The 21,835-nt window shown below is 46.1% G+C and overlaps 1 protein-coding gene across 1 annotated transcript in view; it reads left to right on the plus strand.

Annotated features, from left to right (window-relative positions):
* The window catches only part of LOC115759274, a 106,202-nt gene extending 85,897 nt beyond the window's left edge, over positions 1–20,305 (plus strand). The window contains exons 20-29 of the mRNA XM_030700176.1: positions 1,550–1,660; positions 2,090–2,254; positions 2,326–9,165; positions 9,625–9,930; positions 11,789–12,046; positions 13,243–16,226; positions 17,557–18,183; positions 19,320–19,461; positions 19,779–19,846; positions 20,059–20,305. Of these exons, the coding sequence (XP_030556036.1) occupies positions 1,550–1,660; positions 2,090–2,254; positions 2,326–9,165; positions 9,625–9,930; positions 11,789–12,046; positions 13,243–16,226; positions 17,557–18,183; positions 19,320–19,461; positions 19,779–19,846; positions 20,059–20,305 (11,748 nt within the window). The remainder of the gene's footprint in view (positions 1–1,549; positions 1,661–2,089; positions 2,255–2,325; positions 9,166–9,624; positions 9,931–11,788; positions 12,047–13,242; positions 16,227–17,556; positions 18,184–19,319; positions 19,462–19,778; positions 19,847–20,058) is intronic.
* Positions 20,306–21,835: the final 1,530 nt, after the last annotated feature.

Consider the following 21,835-nt stretch of genomic DNA (forward strand, 5'->3'; position numbering starts at 1 on the left):
GTTAAGCAATTTTCCTGTTTGTTTTGCTGCAGTTTCCCCCAGTGTGTGCTTAGTTTTCGCTATAAATAATTTACAGATCCATGCAATGCAGACCGTATTACTTGCTCAAAAATACCTCAGTGCGCCAGTCACTCGGTCCTAGTCTTGCATTCCAATTTTTAGTTTAGATCGTGAGTTCAATGCGAAATGTACATTTCAGTCAAATAGTTTGCTAAATCAAAACCAAATTCTTAAGCTTTCAATTAGTGCATTGAAAAACTTTGTTTAAAGGCCTGCCAAGAAAAAGAAATCATATATGTGAGTGCTAGTGCAGAAAATTGTATATCTAGTCTAAATGAACTTGTCATAGCATTACGGACAAAAAAAACCATCAGTAAGAACATTTATATATACATTTTTTTTTACCCTGTACCCCAATGAGTTTATAAATGGTTTCATTAAATGCTGTAAGTACGTGGTAGCTGGAGACATTCCGAGTATCGTAAGAGTAAATATGTATATATTTGTTATTATCGGTCCGGTTTTAAGAATGTGACTATTTTGGAACGATACAAAATATGATATATGCACAGACAGATCAAGTTTGTTAACACGCTTCGTTATAAGCCAAAGTAAATTTTATAAAATTGCAAAATGTAAATAATTTCTGTAAGCATATCCTTAAGTGTGCTCTGCAGGTATCAAAATTTCTTATAGCGATCGAAAAAATTTGTTCGATAGTAAAAGGCAAGGGTATAGATTTCTATTGTGTACCGTGTAACATGTATAGTAAGCATAGTTAGACAAAGTTACAAATATCAAACAACTGCGAGTGCATTTAGCTAAGGCAATACTACATACTAGCAAGGCCAATTTTAAATAGATAGCTAACTTAGCTAACTTAACTTGCAGTTACAGGAGTGGGGTACAGGGTAATTGCCAGTCGAACATGCTCGGCTGTAGCTTGATTTGTATACTTTATTAAGCTTGCAATACGAAACATGTTTAAAAATAGCTTTAAGATATTTCCTAGTTATTTCCTTGCTTACCATAATTTTCATATTCCTTTCCAAAATCAGAGTGTGAAGACTTTTTCATATTGTTTCAATCAAGTTACAGCCCTTTGCTAGGAACTTTCGCATTTGGTGCTTTTGTCTATCCGCTGTCCTTTTCGCCATATACTCATAATATGCCGCCGATCATATACCTTAAGATTTTTATTGACATATACGCATGCGTTACGTGAAATGCAGTTATGTTTATGCTAAATATATACTACTTAAATATAAATATAGAGATATATATCAAAACAATTATTATGCATTGCCTACCCATATGTATGGCTGTGCGTTTGCATCCATTCAAAAACAACAAAATGTTATACAAACTTTGCTCATCATGTAAATATGTTTTGTGCGTGTATAAAAGCCGCCAACAAATATTTACAATGTTAACTAGTTATTTGATGCAAAACGCAATGTTTATTCTTATTAACATGTTTATTAATATTCCCCAACACATTGCACACATATTTTACAAAAAAAAAAAAACAAACAAAAAATATATACAGGATATAATCACGCAAGAACTCGAAGAACTGCTACAATCGCTATCAACCGTCGAGGATGGCATTGGAAATATGAGCCACAGCAGCTTGGAGGGCATGCTACAAGGATTGAAGGTAATTTAGAAGCTACTTAAACTGAATCTAAAGCACGTATTTACCATTTACCTGGCATTCTTTTGAATAATATTAGATAATAATCCATACTGACACTGTATATAGCCGTAGTTTTGTATTTTTGCAAATTAAGAAACGATTAATGGATGCTGGCGTGTGTCACACAAATTAAATAACACATTCGCATCATTCCATAAATAATCGTACATATTATTATATCGTATGTATTACCGATAGAAGTTTTTTGATTAGCCTAGTTTTGATATACAATTACATCTCGTCTTAAATGATTTTACTATATAGTAGTCGAACCCTTTGACGTCTTACTATTTATTTACTTACATATAGTAGGTGTACATTCAATTCAATTCTTGTTTTTTGTCATTTTGGCAAACGTTTGTTAAATGCGTTTTTCTGCTTGATGTGCAGCTAATCCAAAGCAATCTGCAAGTACATGAGAAGGAAGCGCTACATCTCAAGGATCAAGCAAAGGCATTGCCCACAGATCCTGGCACAGAGCGATTGCTTAACGAGACCGCAGATCGCATCGATCTGCTGCTGAGGCGCACACAGCAAGGCATTACCATGATAGCCGTGAGTATAATCTATCAATATATATATATATATATATAGCACCTGCTAAGATCAAACAATTCTTGTTTCAGAACGCCATGCATGGACAGAAGAAGCGTGAGCAGGAGATCGACGAGTACCAGCGGCATTTATTGGAGCTGGAACGCTGGATCAATGAGGTTTCCGCTGAATTGGCCTCGTTCGAGCCCACAACGGACAGCAGCACCGATGAGCACGTGCTCAAGACTCAGGTGGAGCGTAGTCAGCAATTGCTGCGCACTCTAAAGGAGCGGCAACAGTCCATGGATGATTTGGTCGACCAAACACGAGAGCTTCAGGCTCATCCCGACGTCGCCCCATTGGCCGATACGCTGATGGAGCAACTGCAGAGCATTCTAATCATATTACGTGAACAGATCACCGTTGCGACCACGCGAATCTTTACCATTGAGAAACGCATCGTGGATCTGCGCAAGGCCAAGAGCGAAGATGCCCAGCGGCAGCGCGTGCTGGCGGATGCCCTAATACAGGCACCAATTGCTGCAAGTGCAGCGCCTGAATCCATAGAGTCCAATGAAAACACTCTAGACTCCAGCTCAATGCCTGAGGAGGAGATCAAGCCCGCGGGCGTTTATGTGGAAACACAGACATCGCTGAGCTTGCAACAGCCTCAGCCGCAGATCGCCACGAGCAATGTGGAGGCGCAGACTAGCTTCCGGGAACCGCAACCCGTGTTGGCCATAGAAACCGCCGAGGTAGCACTGCAAACACTCAAGGAGCGTCCACCCACGGAAAACATAATGGTCACTCAAACCGTACAGCATGGTCAGGAGACAATACAGATTGACACCCAGCTGAATGAAAATGTACCGGAACAGACCGAGGATGTGCAGATAGAGGCGCGTTACCATCAACAACCCAAAGGCGATGTGGATCGTGCCACCGAGCTGATACTTAAGAATGTGCCGCAGGCTTTCGAAACTACATTTGTCGAACCAGACGAAACCACTACCGAGGTGGTTGTGGGCGCCGATGGCACCAAGCATATTGTCTTGAAAAAGGTCACCCGGGTGCGTCAGCAAATTGTGCAACAGCAACAGATTAGTTCCATTGAGACAGTAAGTGATGCCGATGGCAATATCGAAGTGCAGTCAACAGGCCAGATAAATTTGGAGAATGTGAAGACCACAGACACGATTGCTGATCCACAACAGAGTACTTACCGCACCGTTGTAACGCAGCAAACGCGTGGCACCCTGTTGGATGGCTCCCAGCCAGAGACTGTGACGGTCAGTGAGTTCGAGACAGAGCCTGTGATTGAACAGTATGAGCAGCTGTTATGCTCCGATGCGGATGGCAAAATGCAGCCATTCCGAGCGGCAGCTGGACAGTCTACACCAGATAGTCAGGGTACCAGAATACAAGCTGTAATGCAGCAGGTGACCCGTAAGATAATACGTAAGACCCGAAAGATAATCAAACGTGTGGTCATCATTGATGGCAAGGAGCATGTGACTGAGGAAGTGGTTGAGGAGCCCGAGGAGATTGAGGTGACTGAGGAGCAAACTATGCCACATATCGATGTCAATATTGTACGCACGGTGAATGGAAAAGTGGTGAGCGAAGAGGAATTCCAGCGTATGATGCAAGAGCCAGGCGTGGTCATCGAAGAAGTTGCAACGGATCTGTCATCACAGACAGTAGAACCGCAGCAACAGGTATTTGATATTGAGTCTATCAACATCTCCAACACCACCACCACAACCACACAACAAGAACAACCACTCGATAAACAGACACCACCACCAACAACAACAACAACTGCAATTACAACAGAAACGACAAAAGCAGCACCTGTAGAATTGCCAGCACCACAAGTAGACATTGAAGAAATCGTAAATGTTGCCCCAATCAGTCCCGTTAATGTTGCAGCAGCGGCAGTAACTGTACCTACAGCACCTGTACCTACCACAACAACGACAATCACAGCTACAACAATAGAGAGTCTGCCTGTGGTGGAAGACATCAAGGAAATTTGGCCACTGGAACATCATTTGCAAACCACAAACATCGATTTCTCGGAGCATGCCGAAGATCTGGCAGCGCCAGCTGCTGTCAGCACAGAGACATCAATGCCCGTGGAAACCATTTGGCCAATAAGTCCTGAAACTGGCAACTCTGTCTCCCTGGAATCGTATGCATTTGAGCCAGCGTCACCAACAGCTGTTAGCATCAAATCCGAATCTGAGCAGACACCACAAAAGACTGATACAACACCGGAGCAGCCAGTGGTTAAACCCAAAACTGATGTAGAAAGCTTCCTAGCAGCTGAACAAGCACAAGCTCAAACCGAACCAAAAGCTGATATAACAGTACCAGCCGAGCAAGCACAACCACAAACGGTAGCGATTGAAGAAACTGTCACAGAAGTGCCACCCATTAACATCGCCGATAAACAGTCCGATATACCTCAAAAGGATATACGTGTGGCCACCCAGCTATTCATTTCTGAAGAGGCAGCCGCCTCAGCGTCGCCACGCAAGACTTACCAGATTACAGCGCCTTCTGTGGAAGCCACTGGAGCTGGTGTACTCAAGGTGGCCATGGGAGCGGCCTCAGAGCTTGTTGAATCCATTGGCATGTCACCCGCTAAGGTGACCATGAGTATTGTGGAGACTGTCGCAGCGCCCCTGGAACACGACGAAGACGCGTCCACGAAGCGAAGTCGAAAGAAAAAGAAGAGAAGAGATGAGGAAAAATCGAAGAGTGAACAATTACCAGAACCAGAGCCGGAGCCAGTAGAGGCATCGCATGCGCCGCTCTCACCCGAGAGCTCGCCACGTAGTGACACCATCAATCCGAAATCGGCAGACAAAGTTTGCTACGAATCGATTGTGCAGATTAGCGAAGAGAGTGACTTGTCGAGCATGGATATGGGTCAAACCGTCAAGGTGGTTGAAGATTCGATTATACCCTCACCCACAGAGCAATCACGTACTCCAATTACGGAACTGGTTATACCCACGGAGGTTGTCGAGCTGGCAGCACTTGAAGATGAAGAGCAGCAAACGAGTCCGCGTGCGCCCACGCCAACAACTGCTGAACAGGATATTAAATCTTCGCAGACATCACCACAGCATAAACCCGAGCTGGATGAAACAGCAGTACAAACTAGCCTAGATGTACGTCCGGATAACCAGGAGACCGAATCGCAAACGATCATTGTGGAAATTACCGAAACCGAAGCTCAGACAACACCACGCGGCGACGACCAACCTGAGCCCGTCGAAACATTTAGCACAGAAATTCAAACCGACGAGAATGGTCAACCCCGGCAAACCGTCGAAATTTCTAGCCAAACCATTGTAACGGCAACAACCGAAAAGGAGCTGCAAACCACGCCCAAGGAATCGCCGCGCCTAGCTGAATCAAGTAGCGACCACGTGGTCCAGCCACTTGTTAAGGATTTGGTTAAAGACATGACCATCGACTTGCCTGTGCCCACAAAGGAACAGTCTACCGTCACAGAGGTTACCACCACCAAGGAGACTCACATGCAAACAGCAACGCCAGAGCCAACGGAATTGAGCAGGCCAGAAGCCGTAGATGTGAGCGATGTTCTGGTGCAGACCACGCCACGTGAGGAGCCACAGCCAATTTCGCTTGAAGACAATTCCTTGACCGCCACATCTACTTCAGAGCCCTACGAGCTGGAGGTGAAAACCACAGTGGCCATACCGGCCGATTCCGATGCATCTACAGTGGAGCCCACGCTATATGAGTACACTCAAACCATGCAGCTGCCTAAGCCAGAAAAGAAAATGAAAAAGGACAAAAAGGACAAAAAGAAACAGAAGGGCAAGTCTGTGCCGGAGCCAACGCCAGAGGCGGATCCACAAATCAGTGTGACCGTAGAAATTGCACCCGAACTGCTGACTGAATCTGGAATAGTACTCTCCACCAATCAGACAATCGAAGAGGTGCCACATCTGCCGCCAGTAGCCGACTTTGAGCCCACCGAAGCTGATCCGCAAAGGCCACAGCGTGTGCAATTGCAAATCACAAAGACTACAGTCTACGATGAATATCCTGATTTGCCGGTACATATTCTCGAACAGAACAAAGTAAGCATTGCCTCGCAACAGCAAGGCAAGCCACGCAGTGGACCCACATCTTCGGTGACGATTGAGGAGGTTGCTTCGCCAACAGAGGAGCTGGTGGTGCCCATTACGCCGGGTCCAGATAATCTGAACGAAGAAAATATATGGCTAACGACAACGACCAGCTCGACTGTGGACAGCACACCGATGGATTCCTCTGAAGCGCTCATCAAGAGCGAGATCTTGCAGCTGTATCCTGGTAAACAACAACAACACGAACAGCAATCGAAGCTGACCTGGGCAGAGACCAAGGAGGCAATTGGGAGTCGCATAAGGCAACTGAAGCAGGCGACGCCACAGCAGTCAACACCACTGAGCGATGTCCTTCACCTGGCCACACTATCCGAGCAGATCAAGCAGGTGCCCACCGAACAGCGCATGCTGGAGGTCTCCGAAGGATTACAGAACTTGGATGTGGCAATAAACAGTGGAGATAAGACGATTATACACACCACAGTCATAACAGTCATTGAAAAGGTGTCCACCTGGCTGGAAACCATCGAGTATCGCGTGTATCTCATACGGCAAAACTCCAATGAAGGTCCCTCGGAACAGAAGCTGGACAACTACAATCAGCTGAACGAGGAACTGCACACAATCAAAGCGAATGTCAACCAGCTCGAGTCAGAGCTCGTCCAAACGGATAAGCCAACACAGTCGGAGCTGCTGCAATATGTGGACACGCTCAAAGAGCACATCGATGCTGTGGAGCAGGTGACCCAACATAGTCAGGCCCAGGATAGCAAGGATCTGGACAAGTGGCACAACTTTGAGCTGCTCTACAGAGAAGTTTCTACATCGTTGGATTTCCTGCAACAACGGTACGACCAGGCTCTCAGCGGGGAGCATCCGCTCTCCCAAAAGCTGGCACTTCTCGATGAGCTGGACCGGGAGCATACGGCAGGCCAGCAGCAGTTGGGTCAACTGATGCAGACTGCCCGCTACTTCCAGCGCGACTTCCCAAATAAGAAAATTCCACAGAATGTGTACAACGCCTTCGAGAACAGCAAGAATATTGGCAACAACATCGAGGCAGAGCGTGATCGTCTACTCCAGCTGCAGTCACTGGCCGAGGAGTACGAGCAGACGCTCAAGGAGTTCACGAATATCACTGTGCTGGCCGACAAAATGATGGAGAGCCCCATTGTGTCAAGTTCCCTGGAGCTGCTCAACAACGAGGTGCAAAAACAGCGCAAATTCTTTGTCAATCTGAGCCACTGTCGCGCCATGCTAGAGTCGCTCGAGGAGAACATTGATAGCGAGACGCGCGAGAAGCACTCGGAGCTGCACAAGCAGCTCTACCAGAAAGCCACCCAGCTGCTGGAGCGTGCTTCGGAGCGTTCCTCAAAGCTGGTGCAAGCCGCCTCGCGCTGGACAGTGCTGGAGAAGGGCATGCGCGATGAGCTGCAGTGGTTGCAGGTGGCACAGCAACGCGTGCCAGATCTGTCGGCGGTGACCTCCGCCGATTACGATCAGTATGCGACGCTCTATCAATCCCTTAGCAATGACATCTCGCATCATTATGTCAAGATGACCCAGCTCTCGGGCATTGCCAACAAAATGCAGCTGCTGGTGCAGGCTCCCAATTTGGTTGAGGAATCGAATGATGCCCTCATTGTGCTGCTCAAGCTGCGCGAGGAGGTGGCGCTCTACTTGCATCGCCTGCTGGTCTTCAAGGAGATCTGGGTGCAGTACGAACAGCAGACAGAGAAAATGGAAGCGTTTGTACGCGAAGCGGAGCAGGAACTGCGCCAAATCCAAATACCCACACAACCCACAGAGGAGCCCATACCCCATATGCGGCAATTCTGGGAGATAAAGGCGCGCTTCGAGCTGCATAATAACATACGCAACGATGCGGGTCACAGTCTAGAGAAATCCCTCCAAGTCATACCACTGGCCGACGAAATGCTCCAACGCCAGTTCCATGCGCAACTCGAGGATCGCTGGCAAGCGGTGGCCCAGGCCATTGAGCTGATACAGCACAACATTGTGGAGTGCCTGTCCTCGGAGGATATGCCCGCTGATGAGAAACTCAAGCTGGTGGAGCGCGAGCTTCAGGAAATCTATCTGACCATGACCAGCATGAAGGGCGTTATCAAAAACGAGGAGGAGCTCTGCTTGTACATTGAACGTGTCCAGGTGCTGCGCACACGCGTTGGCTTCATTGGCAACGAACTGGGCCGCATTGGACTCCAGGAGCCGGCAATTGAACCAGAAAAAGTGGGCGAACTCTTTGCACTCTCGCACAAAATAACCACACAAATTTCCGAAGAGCTGGAGTTTGCCTCCGTGTTGCGAGATCAGCTGCAGGCCATACACGAGGGCATCAGCAACCAGCGCAAGCATCAGGCCAAAATCTCTGTTATATTGGATGAATGCGAATCTGCCGAACGTCAAGGCGCGGATATCATAGAGAAAGCCGTTGCCGACTGCCAGGGTGCGGGCGAGGAGCTCGTTGCCAGCTGGCAGGAGATAATGCGCTTACGCCAAATGCTGCACACGCTGCCCATGCGGCTGAAGATGTCCGTGTCGCCGGTGAAGCTGGAACGGGACATTTCCCAGCTGCAGGATGACCATGCCTTCCTCGAGAGCAAGTGCACCAATATTATGGCCATACTACGTAATCGTTTGGCCTTATGGCTACGCTACGAACGTCAGCTGGAACTGGTGCATGACTCTGTCCAGGAGACGGACTTTATGATGGAACTGATACGCGTGCACGGCCAGGTCGACTACGAACGGCTGCGTAAGGCCACCGAAAGATTAGAGGTAAGTTTTCCATGTCCTCTTTTATTGACTCATTTATGATTATTTTGGCCATATTCGGGCAGTCAAAACAACTGAACTGGCTACCTGCAACTTGCATCTTTTTTGCGAGCCCTTCTTATCAGCATTTGCTAGCCTATCTGCCCGAAATGGCTATAAAAACCGCGCGCGTTTTCTGCCTGCGTTCAGTTGGGCGCGCACACTCAAATATTTCGGAGCCGTTTTTCACGAATGCTAATTCGAAATAGTTCGAAACAAAACAAAGCTACCACAAAGCTCTTATACTAAAGCGCTCTTCGAAAAAGCTTTCGCGCATTGCATTTGCTTTGCTTTGCGTTTCGTTTCATTTCGTTTGCTTTGCGGCAGTTGACTTTAACTTCGAAACGCGCGCGTGTCGCTTAAATTGTCGCTGCGAGCGTTTTTTTTTTTATTAACTGTTTTTGTTTGTTTACGCTCTCTCAGGGACTTGCGGGCGATCTGCACAGTCGCGAGCAGCTCTTGGACGAGCTCAAGGGCGCCGCCAAACCGTTAATCGAGAGTTGCGATGTGCAAATTGTCGAGCAAATTGAATCGTCCGTGCAGGATGCGGTAGTCGCCTGGAATGATACCACCGAGAATCTGCAACAGCTTTGCACACGCTATCAGCGGGCCGTCGAGCTCTGGGACAAATATCGGAACGCCTCGGCAGCGGTCAAGAGCTGCATCGACCAGCAAATGGACAGCGTCAAGTCCTTCGAGCAGCCCTTGGATGCCATGCAACATGCCAAGGTAAGTGCCTAAAGCTAATTGTAATTGGTGGTTGGGTGGTGCACCTGAGTCGCTGCTAACGTTACGATTTTGGCGGCAAAAAAAAAGCAGGAAAATCAACGACGTTTAATTGCAACCGGACCAGACTGTAATTACATTGATTTTCAGCCGTTACGCTCGGCCCAATCAATTTTCGGGCGCGTCGCTGTAATCGCTGGCAATAGAACATGGAAATAGGAAATAGGGCTCTGCCTCTGTGAGCCAACTTTTGTGTACACATGTGTACATGCATGTACATATGTATATTGTTGGGTTGTGTCATAAATTATTTTGCTTGACACCCCCAGACAGAAAGACAAACTTACAGACGGCCCAAAAGTTGTAATACTCTCGCAGTGGATAGCTTAGCTTTCGAAGCAAATATGTAACTTATTGTAGCAGACATTTTCGACACCATAAAACATATATATATATATATAGTCCAGTTTGCTTATAGTTTCCTATTTACAATTCCTAATGGAACTTGGCAAAGATTTGTATTATTGCTTCAAGGTCAGCCGGACCTGAACTTATATGAGAGATTGGTCAAAATCTAGATTTTTATTTGATCTTTTTTTAATTTTACAAAATATTTTACTAGCTTCGTTTGCGTCTAATATATGATCAATATATCCTTCAGCCTTTATATAGGAAACAAATTCGATTTAAAAAACTTTACTATATAACTGTCGCATGAGAGATTCTTCGAAATCTAGCTTATTTTTGTCTTTTTAATTTTTCAAAATACTTAACTTGCTTCCATACTTTATTTGCGTCCAATATATTATCAAGATCCTAACATTGGGCCACTATATCATATAACTATATAGAAAGATTCACATGAGTTTATCTTACAGCTTCATATTATTTAATGCTAGGGTATTCGGTCTTCGGCAATTGTCAGCTAAATGTGTTTTCTTGTGGCGACTTCTTTTCGATACTCAGTTTATTTGACTTAAATATTAACACATAGTTTTGTTATTTATGCATGTTTATTGATCATTAGGGTCATTAGAGAGGCCCAAGCAGCGCAGCATTGTAATTATTTTTGTGCCTAGGTAGCCCAACTGTCACTTCACATGGCGAAGTTTATCAACCCAGAGCGTAAGCTCTGTGTTTATATAGCTGCTTTATCTGTTCAGACAATAATAAATGAAAACACACGAAATTATAGGAAGACCGCATACTACATACTATATGGCCACATATAATACATATATGCAATACATATGTACATATGTACATATGTGATTGTAAGATTGCCGGAGCATGCCTTCAGCTTGTCCGAAGCTGTAGATAAATGTAAAAATATTTTTTAAGTCGCTGCTGTTGGATTTCAATGTCAACGTTTGTTTGCTTGTTTCTGATAAAGCGGAGCATAGCTGAATATTTCATAGATGATATCATAGGGCATTCGGTAGGGCCGGACGCGTGCTCTTTAAATTGGTTAATGCGTGCAGCCAGTTATATATTAAAATAGCTCTTTGATGGCCAGCGACGCGGCAGGGCCCAGCGGGTGACCTCTTTTCTAAATTGAAATTGAAAGTGTACTCGGCACGCGGTGCACGGTGCACGGTGCTCGGCATTTGCTCGACACATTAATTACAAATAGAAATGCATTCAGTTCGGGAACGAGCCAAGACAATTGATAAGCAGCATGCGTGCTCCTAACTAGGGCTAACTAACTGACCCGGCCGGCTTAAGCTAAATGTACTTTGATCGAGCTAATTATAAATCGGTGGCATTTGCATTCAAACTAAAATAATCTATATACTAGACAAAATGCTACCCCTAGTCTATATCAAAACTTAAGCTAATTTATTGTGTCTGCCTTTGCCAGGTCTGTCAAGACAATCTGAGCACACAGAATGATCGTCTTCTGGAGCTGCGCGACATTGTGGCCAAGATAGCCGCCGATGTGGGTCTGGATGCCTCTTCGCTAATGCAGGGCGAACTGGATGCGCTGGGCCAGCGTTTGGCCGAATGCAAGGATGCGATAACGACGCTGGCGAATGTGGCCGAGACACAGGATAAGGAGCGCAAGGAGCTCGACAAGGAGGTGACACAGGCCAAGGTTTACTTCAACAATGTGCAGCAGGTGAGTGCAGGCCACAAACTGAATTCGGTCTAAACAAAACATGTATCGATTAGAGCCATGATGATGATTAGCATATGTTAGAGCTGGCGTGCGGAAATTCCCACAGTGCTCACAATGACAACAACAACCACAACAAACAAGAACCAGAGAGAAAAAAAAAGCAGGCGGACACTTGTTGTTGTTGTAGTTGTAGTTGTTGTTAATACAATATGAAGGACATGCTATTTTAAGTGGGTTAAAAGTTGAAAAACTTTCGCTCCCATGTGTCTATATGTATTTCTGTTAGTTCCAGCGGCGTCGAGCGTCACAGTGGCCCGTACAATGGTCTTTATTGATTGCCAATGGGCTTAAATATGGGTTCGAGTGCAGGCATATTTAATTTTTTATTGACCCCGCGCGCTCATAAATATTTAACAAAGCTGTCCCTTGGCCAGAATTAATAGAAATCATTTCGGATATGCATATCGAAAAAAACGAAATCATGTTTTTATGGGAACATTTTTTTTGTCCATTTATTATTTAATAACTCGAGCAGGCATTTCGTTTTCTAATAACCCGTCAGTTTTGTACGCTTGGAGCCTTCCCGCTCCACTGTGCCAACCATTTGAAATTCACATGCCACAACCATTCGCGTCTCTTGTGTCCGCCACCTTAGCCCACCTGCTTACCGCCCGCCCCCCCGCCAAGCCCAGCCCATGTGTGGCCAGACAGTTGAACAGCGCGCGCGCGTGTTTTTTTTGTCTGTTTGCATGAGGTCATTGCCAGTTGGCGGAAAGAGTTGCAACGTTTTCTATACCTCGTACCTCGTAAGGAACACATACACGGCATATTGGCTGCAGCGCAAGGGTCTGTCCCAGCTACGATTTAAGAGTCTCAGTTCTGGATTCACAGGAGCACTGAGGATAAGTCAATTTTATAGCCAAACTTAATATATGAAAATATGAAAACTTGTTTCTGCTCCCTCTGCCATGCACTGGCTACAGAGTATCTGTGAGTCGGTAACTTTCGTTTGAAACGTGCCGCTGCCCGCTGTGAAGCCGTGCATTGCCAACTGTAACTGGAGACCACATTGTGGCTATTAGGGTCAGGCCAATTAGACATGCACAAAACGTTGCACTGGCTGCCACCTGTTAAATATATATATATATGTATATAGCAAATAATAATAATAATAAATCTTATTCGCTTACTCATAGGATATTGCGCGCGGCGAGCCGAAAACGCCCAAGGAGAGCGAGGAGCAGCTGGCCGCGCTGCGAGCCCATCTGCAGACGCTGGCCCGCACCGAGGAGCAGCTGCGTCAGCTGCGTGAACGCCAGCAGAACAACAATGAGCTGGCGCCGAGTGGCGCTGCCGCTGCCGCTGTTGCCGATGACAGCATACTGGAGGTGCTGGCGATGTGGCAGAAGATATTCCAGGATACGTTCCAGGAGTACCATCGCTTGTCCACGCGTCTGGCGCGCACCCAGAACAGCTCGGAGGCGTTGCGTTTGTGGCGTCAGTACTTGCAGCATGTGCAGTCGTTCCTTGCCTGTGCCATACCCGAGGATTACAGCAGCCTGCGCGAGCAGCAGCAGCTGTGTGCCATACACCAGAACCTGCTCATCTCGCAGCAGAGCGTGCTCGCCGAGACGCCGCTCGAATCGGAGCTATCGGAGCAGTACAAGGCGCTGACCAATCTGCACAACGAGACCCTCTCGCGCATTATGCAGCGCAATGAGGAGCTGGAGCGCCGTGTCAGCGGCTGGAATGCCTACCGGCAACAATTGGCCGCTCTGCTCGACTGGCTGCGTCAGCGCGAGGCGGAACGCAATGCACTGCAGCTGCGCTACATTCATCTGAAGCGCGTGCCCCACCTGAAGGCGCGCCTGGACGCATTGCTGCTGCAGCTGACACGTGGCGAGCAGCAGAGCGCCGCCCTGAAGGCCCAACAGCAGGAGCTGCTCCAGTACTGCGACGATGCGCTGGCTACCGCGATGCGCATGGAGCAGGCGAGCATCAATCAGCGTATAAGCAATTTGCGTGCCGCCCTCGAGACCTGGCAGAACTTCCTCAAGCGCATCAAGCAGCTCGGCGAATCGTACGAGCAGCGTGTGCAGCAATTGCAGACGGAGTTTGCCAAGGCACAGGAGCTGCTGGACAGCAGCTCGGGTGATGCACTGCCCACGACGCCAACTGAGATTGAGCAGCGTCTGGTTGCGCTGAGAGCGCAACGTGTCCAACTGGGCGCACAGACGCCCGCACTGGAGGGTCTGACGGTCAGCCAGGAGGAGCTGAAGGAGTGCATTAGCCCGCACGACATGAAAGCCATACGCCAGCGCAGTTTCCTGCTCTGGCAGCAGCATGCCGATCTCGACTATCAGCTGGCCGTGCTCATCAATGCCATCGAGGAGCGGCTGTCGCTGCTCTCCAACTACCAGGTGCGTTACGAGCGCATCACGCAGTGGCTGCGCACCCTCGAGGAGCGTGTGGAGCGCGATGCCGATGTGGCGACCATGGCCAACCCGGAACAGGCAGCCAAACAGCTGGAGCAGCAAATCAATGGCGAACTCCAGCTGCGCGACAAGGAGCGCGAATGGCTGCTCTCCACCAGCCGGGAACTGCTGGCTCTCTATGCGGATGCCACGCCCCAGGCGCAGGAGGTGCGCAACCAGGTGCAGCAGCAGAGCGATGCGCTCATCGATCGCTGGAATCGCCTCAAGTTCCTGTGCAAGCAGCGCGCCACAAAGATTGGCGAACTGAAGCAAACACTGTTGCGACTGGAGGAGCGCATAGCACTCATACGTGCCTGGCTCTTCGATGTGGAGTCGCAGCTGGACAAGCCGATCAGCTTCGAGAACTACACGCCCAACGTGATCAAGGCCAAGCTGAGCGAACACGAGCAAATCCAGCGTTCCATCGAGCATCATAGCAGCAATGTGGGCGAGGTACTTAACCTGGTCGAAATGCTGCTCAGCGATGCGGACAGCTGGCGCACACAGGTGAACACCACCGGGCTGGCCTCATCGGCGCAGAACCTGGAGCAACGCTGGAAGAACGTGTGCAGCCAGTCGGCGGACCGTAAGGCTCGCATCCTGGCCACATGGAATGCGCTTCAGGAGCTGATCAAAATGACCACAGAGCAAAAATCTTGGATGGCCAAACAGGAAACCCAACTCTCTGCCTTTGAGCGCGACCAGAAATACGTGAACAAACAGAAGATGGACGAGCGCCAGCAGGCCTTGCGCGCCAAGCTGGCCGAACTGGAAGCCGAGTCTGTCCGTCTGCGCCAGCTGGAACAGACGTATGCCCGCCTAGCAATGAGCCCTGGCGTCGAGCCCGAGAACATACAGAAGCTGACGATGCCCACCAAGGTGATGCTAAGCAAGTGGCGTCTGTTGACGCCACGCTGCCACGCCCTGCTGGATGCCATTGACAAGGATGCCAAGCTGATGCGCGACTTCAACACGGCCCAGCTGGAGCTGAGCAAATCGCTGACAAGCATACAAAAGGCGCTCGAGCAGGTGCCCAGTGCCGAGGACCAGCAGGCGGCCACGGTGGAGCCAGCGGTGGTGCTGCAACGCTTGGACGGACTGGAGCGCAAGCTTCAGCTGGCCGAGCAGCAGGTACAGCAGGCCGATGCACTGGGCAAGGAGGCCGAGTTGCGCAACAAACAGCAGCCGCTGCAGCTGAAGCAGCTGCTCAAACTGGTTGCCGAGTACACGACCCTCTGGCAGACGGTGCAGAAGAATCTGGTGATTCTCAAGACCAGCTGGCTGGCCCGTGCCACCAAAGAGGGCGCGGCGGCAGTCAGTGAGGCGCATGCCAGCGTCCAGGTAGATACGTTGTCGCAGCGCAAGCTGCGCCAGGCGCAGCTGCAGCGGGAAACATCCATAACGGCCAAGGATGCGTACATCATGGAACTGAAGACGGCCATTGTCGAGTGCCAGAACAATCTGGAGGAGCTGCAGCGCACCATTGTCGATAAGACGCGCAAGCCGGGTCCGCAAAAGATTGCCAAGTTATTAGGCAACGCCCAGTCATCCACGGAGCTCATCAAGCATCTCAGCCATTTGCTGTTGACCGAATGCCATGCGGACAATCAATCGGCCCAGGTGGACACCGTGTCAGAGCTGGCGCTGCGCTTCGATACGCTGCAGTCGCAGTGGAAGGCGCGCCAACAGCACGATCAGAATGCAAGGTAGGCGCCCTTATCCCAATCCCTATCTAGCTTTCTAGCCTATTCCTTCAACTAATTATGCTACATACTTGCAAACTGCGCGTGTAGATCGATTCCGGCTATATCCGTTTATATCCTCTTCGAGGTTCTTATTGGCTCGTGTGGGGATTAGCCTATACAGATCTGTTCCATTTCCTTCCGTTTCTGGCCTGGGTCCAGTTTTGGTCCAGTCAAATCTATGCCGAGCTCACTTCCAACTGGACACAGTGCTGCGGAAGATTAGTTTTCATTTTTACTTCATTGAATTTCGCATTTTCTGATTTGTTAATTACGAATTTTGTTCAATTAATTACATTAATTTATACAATTTTATTTCAAATCAGCCTTTTGTATTGTTTTCATGAATCCCTTTTTTATTCCTGTATCTAAATGGAAAAGAATTTCGCTTTATTCACTTCTTAAAAATCAGAAAAATCCATAAGACATTTGCGGAGAAATAGTTTAAAAGAAATGTATATAGATTAAAAGAAAAGTATGGCTGCTACAGTGGTCGCTCGAAGATGAGAACGCATCTATATCTATAAATTCGTCACAATTTAAAGTTTTTGAAAAATATTTCAATATTTCTTTAATCAGACATTTAAGAGCAATCGGCTTTTTATTCTAAAATTAGATAACAAATCGATTTCAATTATTGACGTGGTTTTGCAAGTTCTCATTTAACAAGAGACCACTGTAGAATGTGCAGTGATTGACATTGATTGACATTCAATAAGTTTGCAAGTATTCTAACCACTTTCTTGTGTTTTTGGGCGTATTTAAATGGTATTTGGCTAACAAATTGTTTTATTGCTTTATGTCTCGCTATTTGCCCCGCTCACACTCACACACACACAATACACACGCACACACATGCTTCACTCGAACCTGCGCATTCATGATGGCTCTGTCCAGCAGGTGCCTGCTACCTGCTGCCTACAAATACACATGCATACAGTAAGTGTTAACAGCTGGAGATTATCTCTATCTCTACCCTATTTACCTCTACCTGTGCACTGACCACAATAGAACGGCCAGGCAAGCTCCTAATCTGCCACGTGTGACCTCTGTTTATTGTTCTGTGTGTGTTCATCCACCAGACAAAAGCTGGCAGTTCCTCTTCTCAATAGGCTGCCAGTCTCCAGGGGTGGAGCACAGCGAGCAGCTTGGAGCTTGCCTGGACGTCAGCTCTGTTCAAAGTCGTGCCACAGACTTTGCCCAGATCCAGCAAGCTTACATACCTAATATATATTCCAGTCTATATTTAGAGCATGGCTAATCGTTTTCTTTATTTATCCCTTCCATAAAACAGTGAGGTCGGCCGCCTAACGTGTCCGCTCTGCACGCAACGCAATTGGCAGCAGATTGACAACGATCTGTGGCGTCTGGAGCAGTGGCTGCAGTTTGCCGAGAGCATACAGAAGGCCCAGACGGGACCGCCCTCGAATATTGAACTGCTCGAGGATGTGACACAGGATCATCGTGAGTTCTTGCTGGATCTGGAGAGTCACAAGTCGATCATCTCATCGTTGAATGTGGTTGGCGATCATCTGGCCACACACACCATGGACACGGAGAAGGCGCGACAGCTGCGCGCACGCCTCGAGGCGGACAACGAGCGCTGGAATAATGTTTGCATCAATGCCACCAAATGGCAGGGTCTGCTCCAGACGGCGCTCATGGGCAACAGCGAGTTCCATCAGACCATCGACGAGCTGGTCGAGTGGCTGCAGCGCACCGAACAGAACATAAAGGCCTCCGAGCCCGTGGATCTCACCGAGGAGCGCAGCGTGCTTGAGGCCAAGTTCAACAAGTTCAAGGATCTGCGCGCCGAACTGGAGCGCTGTGAGCCGCGCGTTGTCAGCCTGCAGGATGCCGCCGATCAGCTGCTGCGCGCTGTCGAGGGATCCGAGGAGCAGTCACAGCATACCTATGAAAGGTAAGTGCAGCTGGCGCCAGTGCCGAGGGCGGAACGAAATAAATGCGCGGATGCCGCTTCTGCTTTCTAGATAGATGTGCTCATAGAGGGGGCAATATAACGCGAGAGGGGCAGGGCAGGGGCAGCAGCAGGAGCAACGAGGTAGTTGGGCGGCGTTTATAGTTTCCGATTGGTTATGTAGTAAAATATGTTTTTCTCAGTAGAAATTTAATTATTTATAAATATTTGTGTTGCATATAATATTTATATATTATGTGCAAACATTTTCATTCTCTTCAATTTTCCTTAACTTTATTACGAATTTTATTCTTCTACACGTAAAACTCTAATCTATAGAAACAACTTTTAATAATCTCCTTATGAGGCGAATATAATTTATTTATGCTACAATCAAAAATAAATATTCGAATTATATAAAATCATTTAATTTTCTGCCTATTATAGAAGTTAACGATTTATTCCCCCAATTGTAGAAATTTTCTGAAATAAGCGATCAAGTTTTTTCTTCTTAAATTGAACTATAAAATCTTTCTACAATCTGATTAAAAATGTTATACAAATTGAATGGGCTATTTTTTGAAACCCAATTCATATAAATTATCAAAAATATATTTATCTTCAATATTTGTATAAATCCACACTCAACAAATTCCACTCTTTCCGTAAAGATATCCTTTTTCTTACTCATCTTGTTCGATTTTATTTAAATTTACTTTCGAATTCGGCATTTTCTTTGGCTTGCCCTCTGATTTCATTTCAAACATTTGTTCGCATTACTTGACTACAACAAAATTGTACTAAAAATGTTCCTCTGAACATCTTCTTTTCGGCCTACTACACCATCACGTATCTTTCCCAATGTAGTTTTGCTCCAAAAAAAAAAAAAAACAAAAACTTAGTTCACATATTTTATTAGTTAGAGACTTAGTTTGCTTTCTTGTAAAACCTATTTTGCAAAATTTTCTCGCTTTTGAATTTTGTGTTTTGCTGTGTTTATTTTGTTGCGTATTTGATTTGTGTATTACTTTATATTTTTTTTTCGTTTGGTTCTCAAAATTTGATTCGTCCGCCCATTCTAACACTTCATCACAACTGACAACCCCAAGAGCCGCCGGCATATGTTTTAAATATTCTAGAACCCTTTCCAGGTTGACAGATCTGCGCCTCCGGCTGCAATCGCTGCGTCGTCTCTCCGGCATTTACATTGTCAAGCTGGGCGCCGTGCTCGGCTACGAGGGCGACAATCTGGGCGTGCCGCTGCAATTGTTGTCGAATGAGGTAAGTGCAAGGATCTTGAGTATACAAAATGTATTGCAATTAAACGAGAATTTGTCCCGAAAATCCAAAAAAGAAAAAGAAAAACAATTTGATTTTTAATTTATTTTGAGCGCACCAAAGTAAGTGAACTATATATGAAAAAAGAAAATTGGCTGTACAAATATTTATATCTATATATATTTTAAATACAATCATTTATTTAGAGCGTGATGCGCGAATTTGAATTGACAAATGCAAAAAGAATTTTTATTTTATTTATTTTGAATTGTATTTAATTTCTTTTATTTCCTTTCTATTATACTTTATGGCATATCTAGCTTTTGGATAATACTACATTATCAACCTCTTCTATGCAGGCCGCCGCACCCAACACAGAAAATGCAAAGTAAATATTCATAGAAAATTTGTTTAATTTTTAATTCAACGTATCGTAGTCTAGTTTAGTTATCTTACATATATTTTTTTTGTTCTTTTATTACTAAGCAAATATTTGCACAAGTACAAACTCTAGTTGCACTTGACTAACTATGTAGCATGTTTTCTATAAACCCAATATGCATATCATTATTTTTCTAATCCTCGAACTCTGCTCCACAGCCGCACCAGCACCGATGGCGATGCTGCCGATGGCGATGTCATCAATACCACGGTACTGGCCCGCGGTGCACGATTCCTCGGACGCGTTGCACGTGCCTCCCTGCCCATACAGGCGCTCATGCTGCTGCTTTTAGGTGTGGCAACACTGGTGCCCCACGGTGAGGACTATACGTGCATGTTCTCCAACACATTCGCGCGCAGCCTGGAGCCAATGCTATCCTATCCGCACGGCCCGCCGCCAACGTAATTGTTGTCATTGGATTAGTGCAATAAATTCACAGTAAAAACCAAATAAAACAAATAAGCAAATGTAACCGCAGAACAGAATCCGACACGAATATGAAAAGAAAAAAGAAAAACCTCTAATGAATGAAAGAAACCCGCAGTATACAAAATTGAAAAATTCTTGTACAAGATTTAAGATGTTACCTAGCGTCGAGTCGAGTGTGTTATGTCCTGTAAATTTTTGTAATTTTCCACAATTTGAATGAAAAAAAAAACCGTGTATTTTGTTTTTGATAGCTACAGACAAACATACCGAAATAAATATGTACATAATATATAATGAATAACCAACCCCAACAACTCGACGAGCATATACTTATAAAGAAACACAACAAAAAAAACTGAAAAATCAAAATGAAAATGAAAATGAAAATGAAAACTAACGACATGTAACGAAAAACTTTAACAAAACATAAAAGTAACTTATATTAACGATATATACATTATACATATATATTTGCACAGCAAACATTTATATATATATAAACTATACATAACCTATGCCCCAAATTATAAAGCCCAACATTTTGTATATAAAAACTAAGTTGAAAGAGAAAAAAAAACGAAAGCAAAAAAGAAAAAAAATACGCACACACGAAAATATTAGCTCAGAGTAGCGCACGTTTCTCCCGAGAGCAGCTGCAGCTTGAGGCCAGATCTGGCAAATCTCGTGGAACATTTTTGCCCGGCCTGGCCACAAGCTGACCCTGCCTCAGGCTGGCCAGCAGACAAACCTCAAGACAAACCATGACCCACATAGACCAACTGCCCAGAGTGCTGGCCAAAAGCCTTCGTACGCCGAGCACAGCTGCATGTCCATCTCCCAAATTCAGGACTGTGCAGCTTGGCCAGCGTGTTGGCTTTTGGACGGCGCCCTGGACGCTAGACAGCCGACGCCGCCAGAGGGTTAGCTGCCCCAAGCCAAGCTCTCTCCCACGGCTTGGGAGCAGCTGCATATTGCGCACCAGCCACAGGTGACAACCCTCGCCCAAAGATCCGGCGGCAAGGGCTATCTCACCTCAAAGCATTCCTGAACTCATTTCCAAAATTCGTACCATAGACAACAATCGAAACTCTAACCGACTAGAGCCAATGCCCTAACTGGGGGCAACGTGCGCGAAAGGAGCGTTGAATATATTAACGAAGCAAGTGTCCTATGCCGGTGCTAAACCAAACTATAAACAATTTTTCACAATACAAAAATTGTAATGTTGCGTATAAATAAAATGCATAAAAAACCTTGAAAAAAAAAAAACAAATTGCAAAACTGCAAACGAACAAAATGTTGAATAATTTGCGTATACTATAGAAATGGAACAGGTTATCCATCCATCAGTTAAAAGAAAATCAAACTTTTGTTAATATTTTTTGATAAACATTATTCTATTTGCCTTATAATATATATTTTTTTCTATTATTTAATGCTTTGCAGCAGTTATTGAAAAAACAAAAAACAAAAAATATTAAAACATATATATTTATTTATTAAGTT

Source organism: Drosophila novamexicana, unplaced genomic scaffold, assembly GCF_003285875.2.
Source record: "Drosophila novamexicana strain 15010-1031.04,08,12 unplaced genomic scaffold, DnovRS2.1 tig00000193-arrow-pilon, whole genome shotgun sequence".
NCBI lineage: Eukaryota > Metazoa > Arthropoda > Insecta > Diptera > Drosophilidae > Drosophila > Drosophila novamexicana.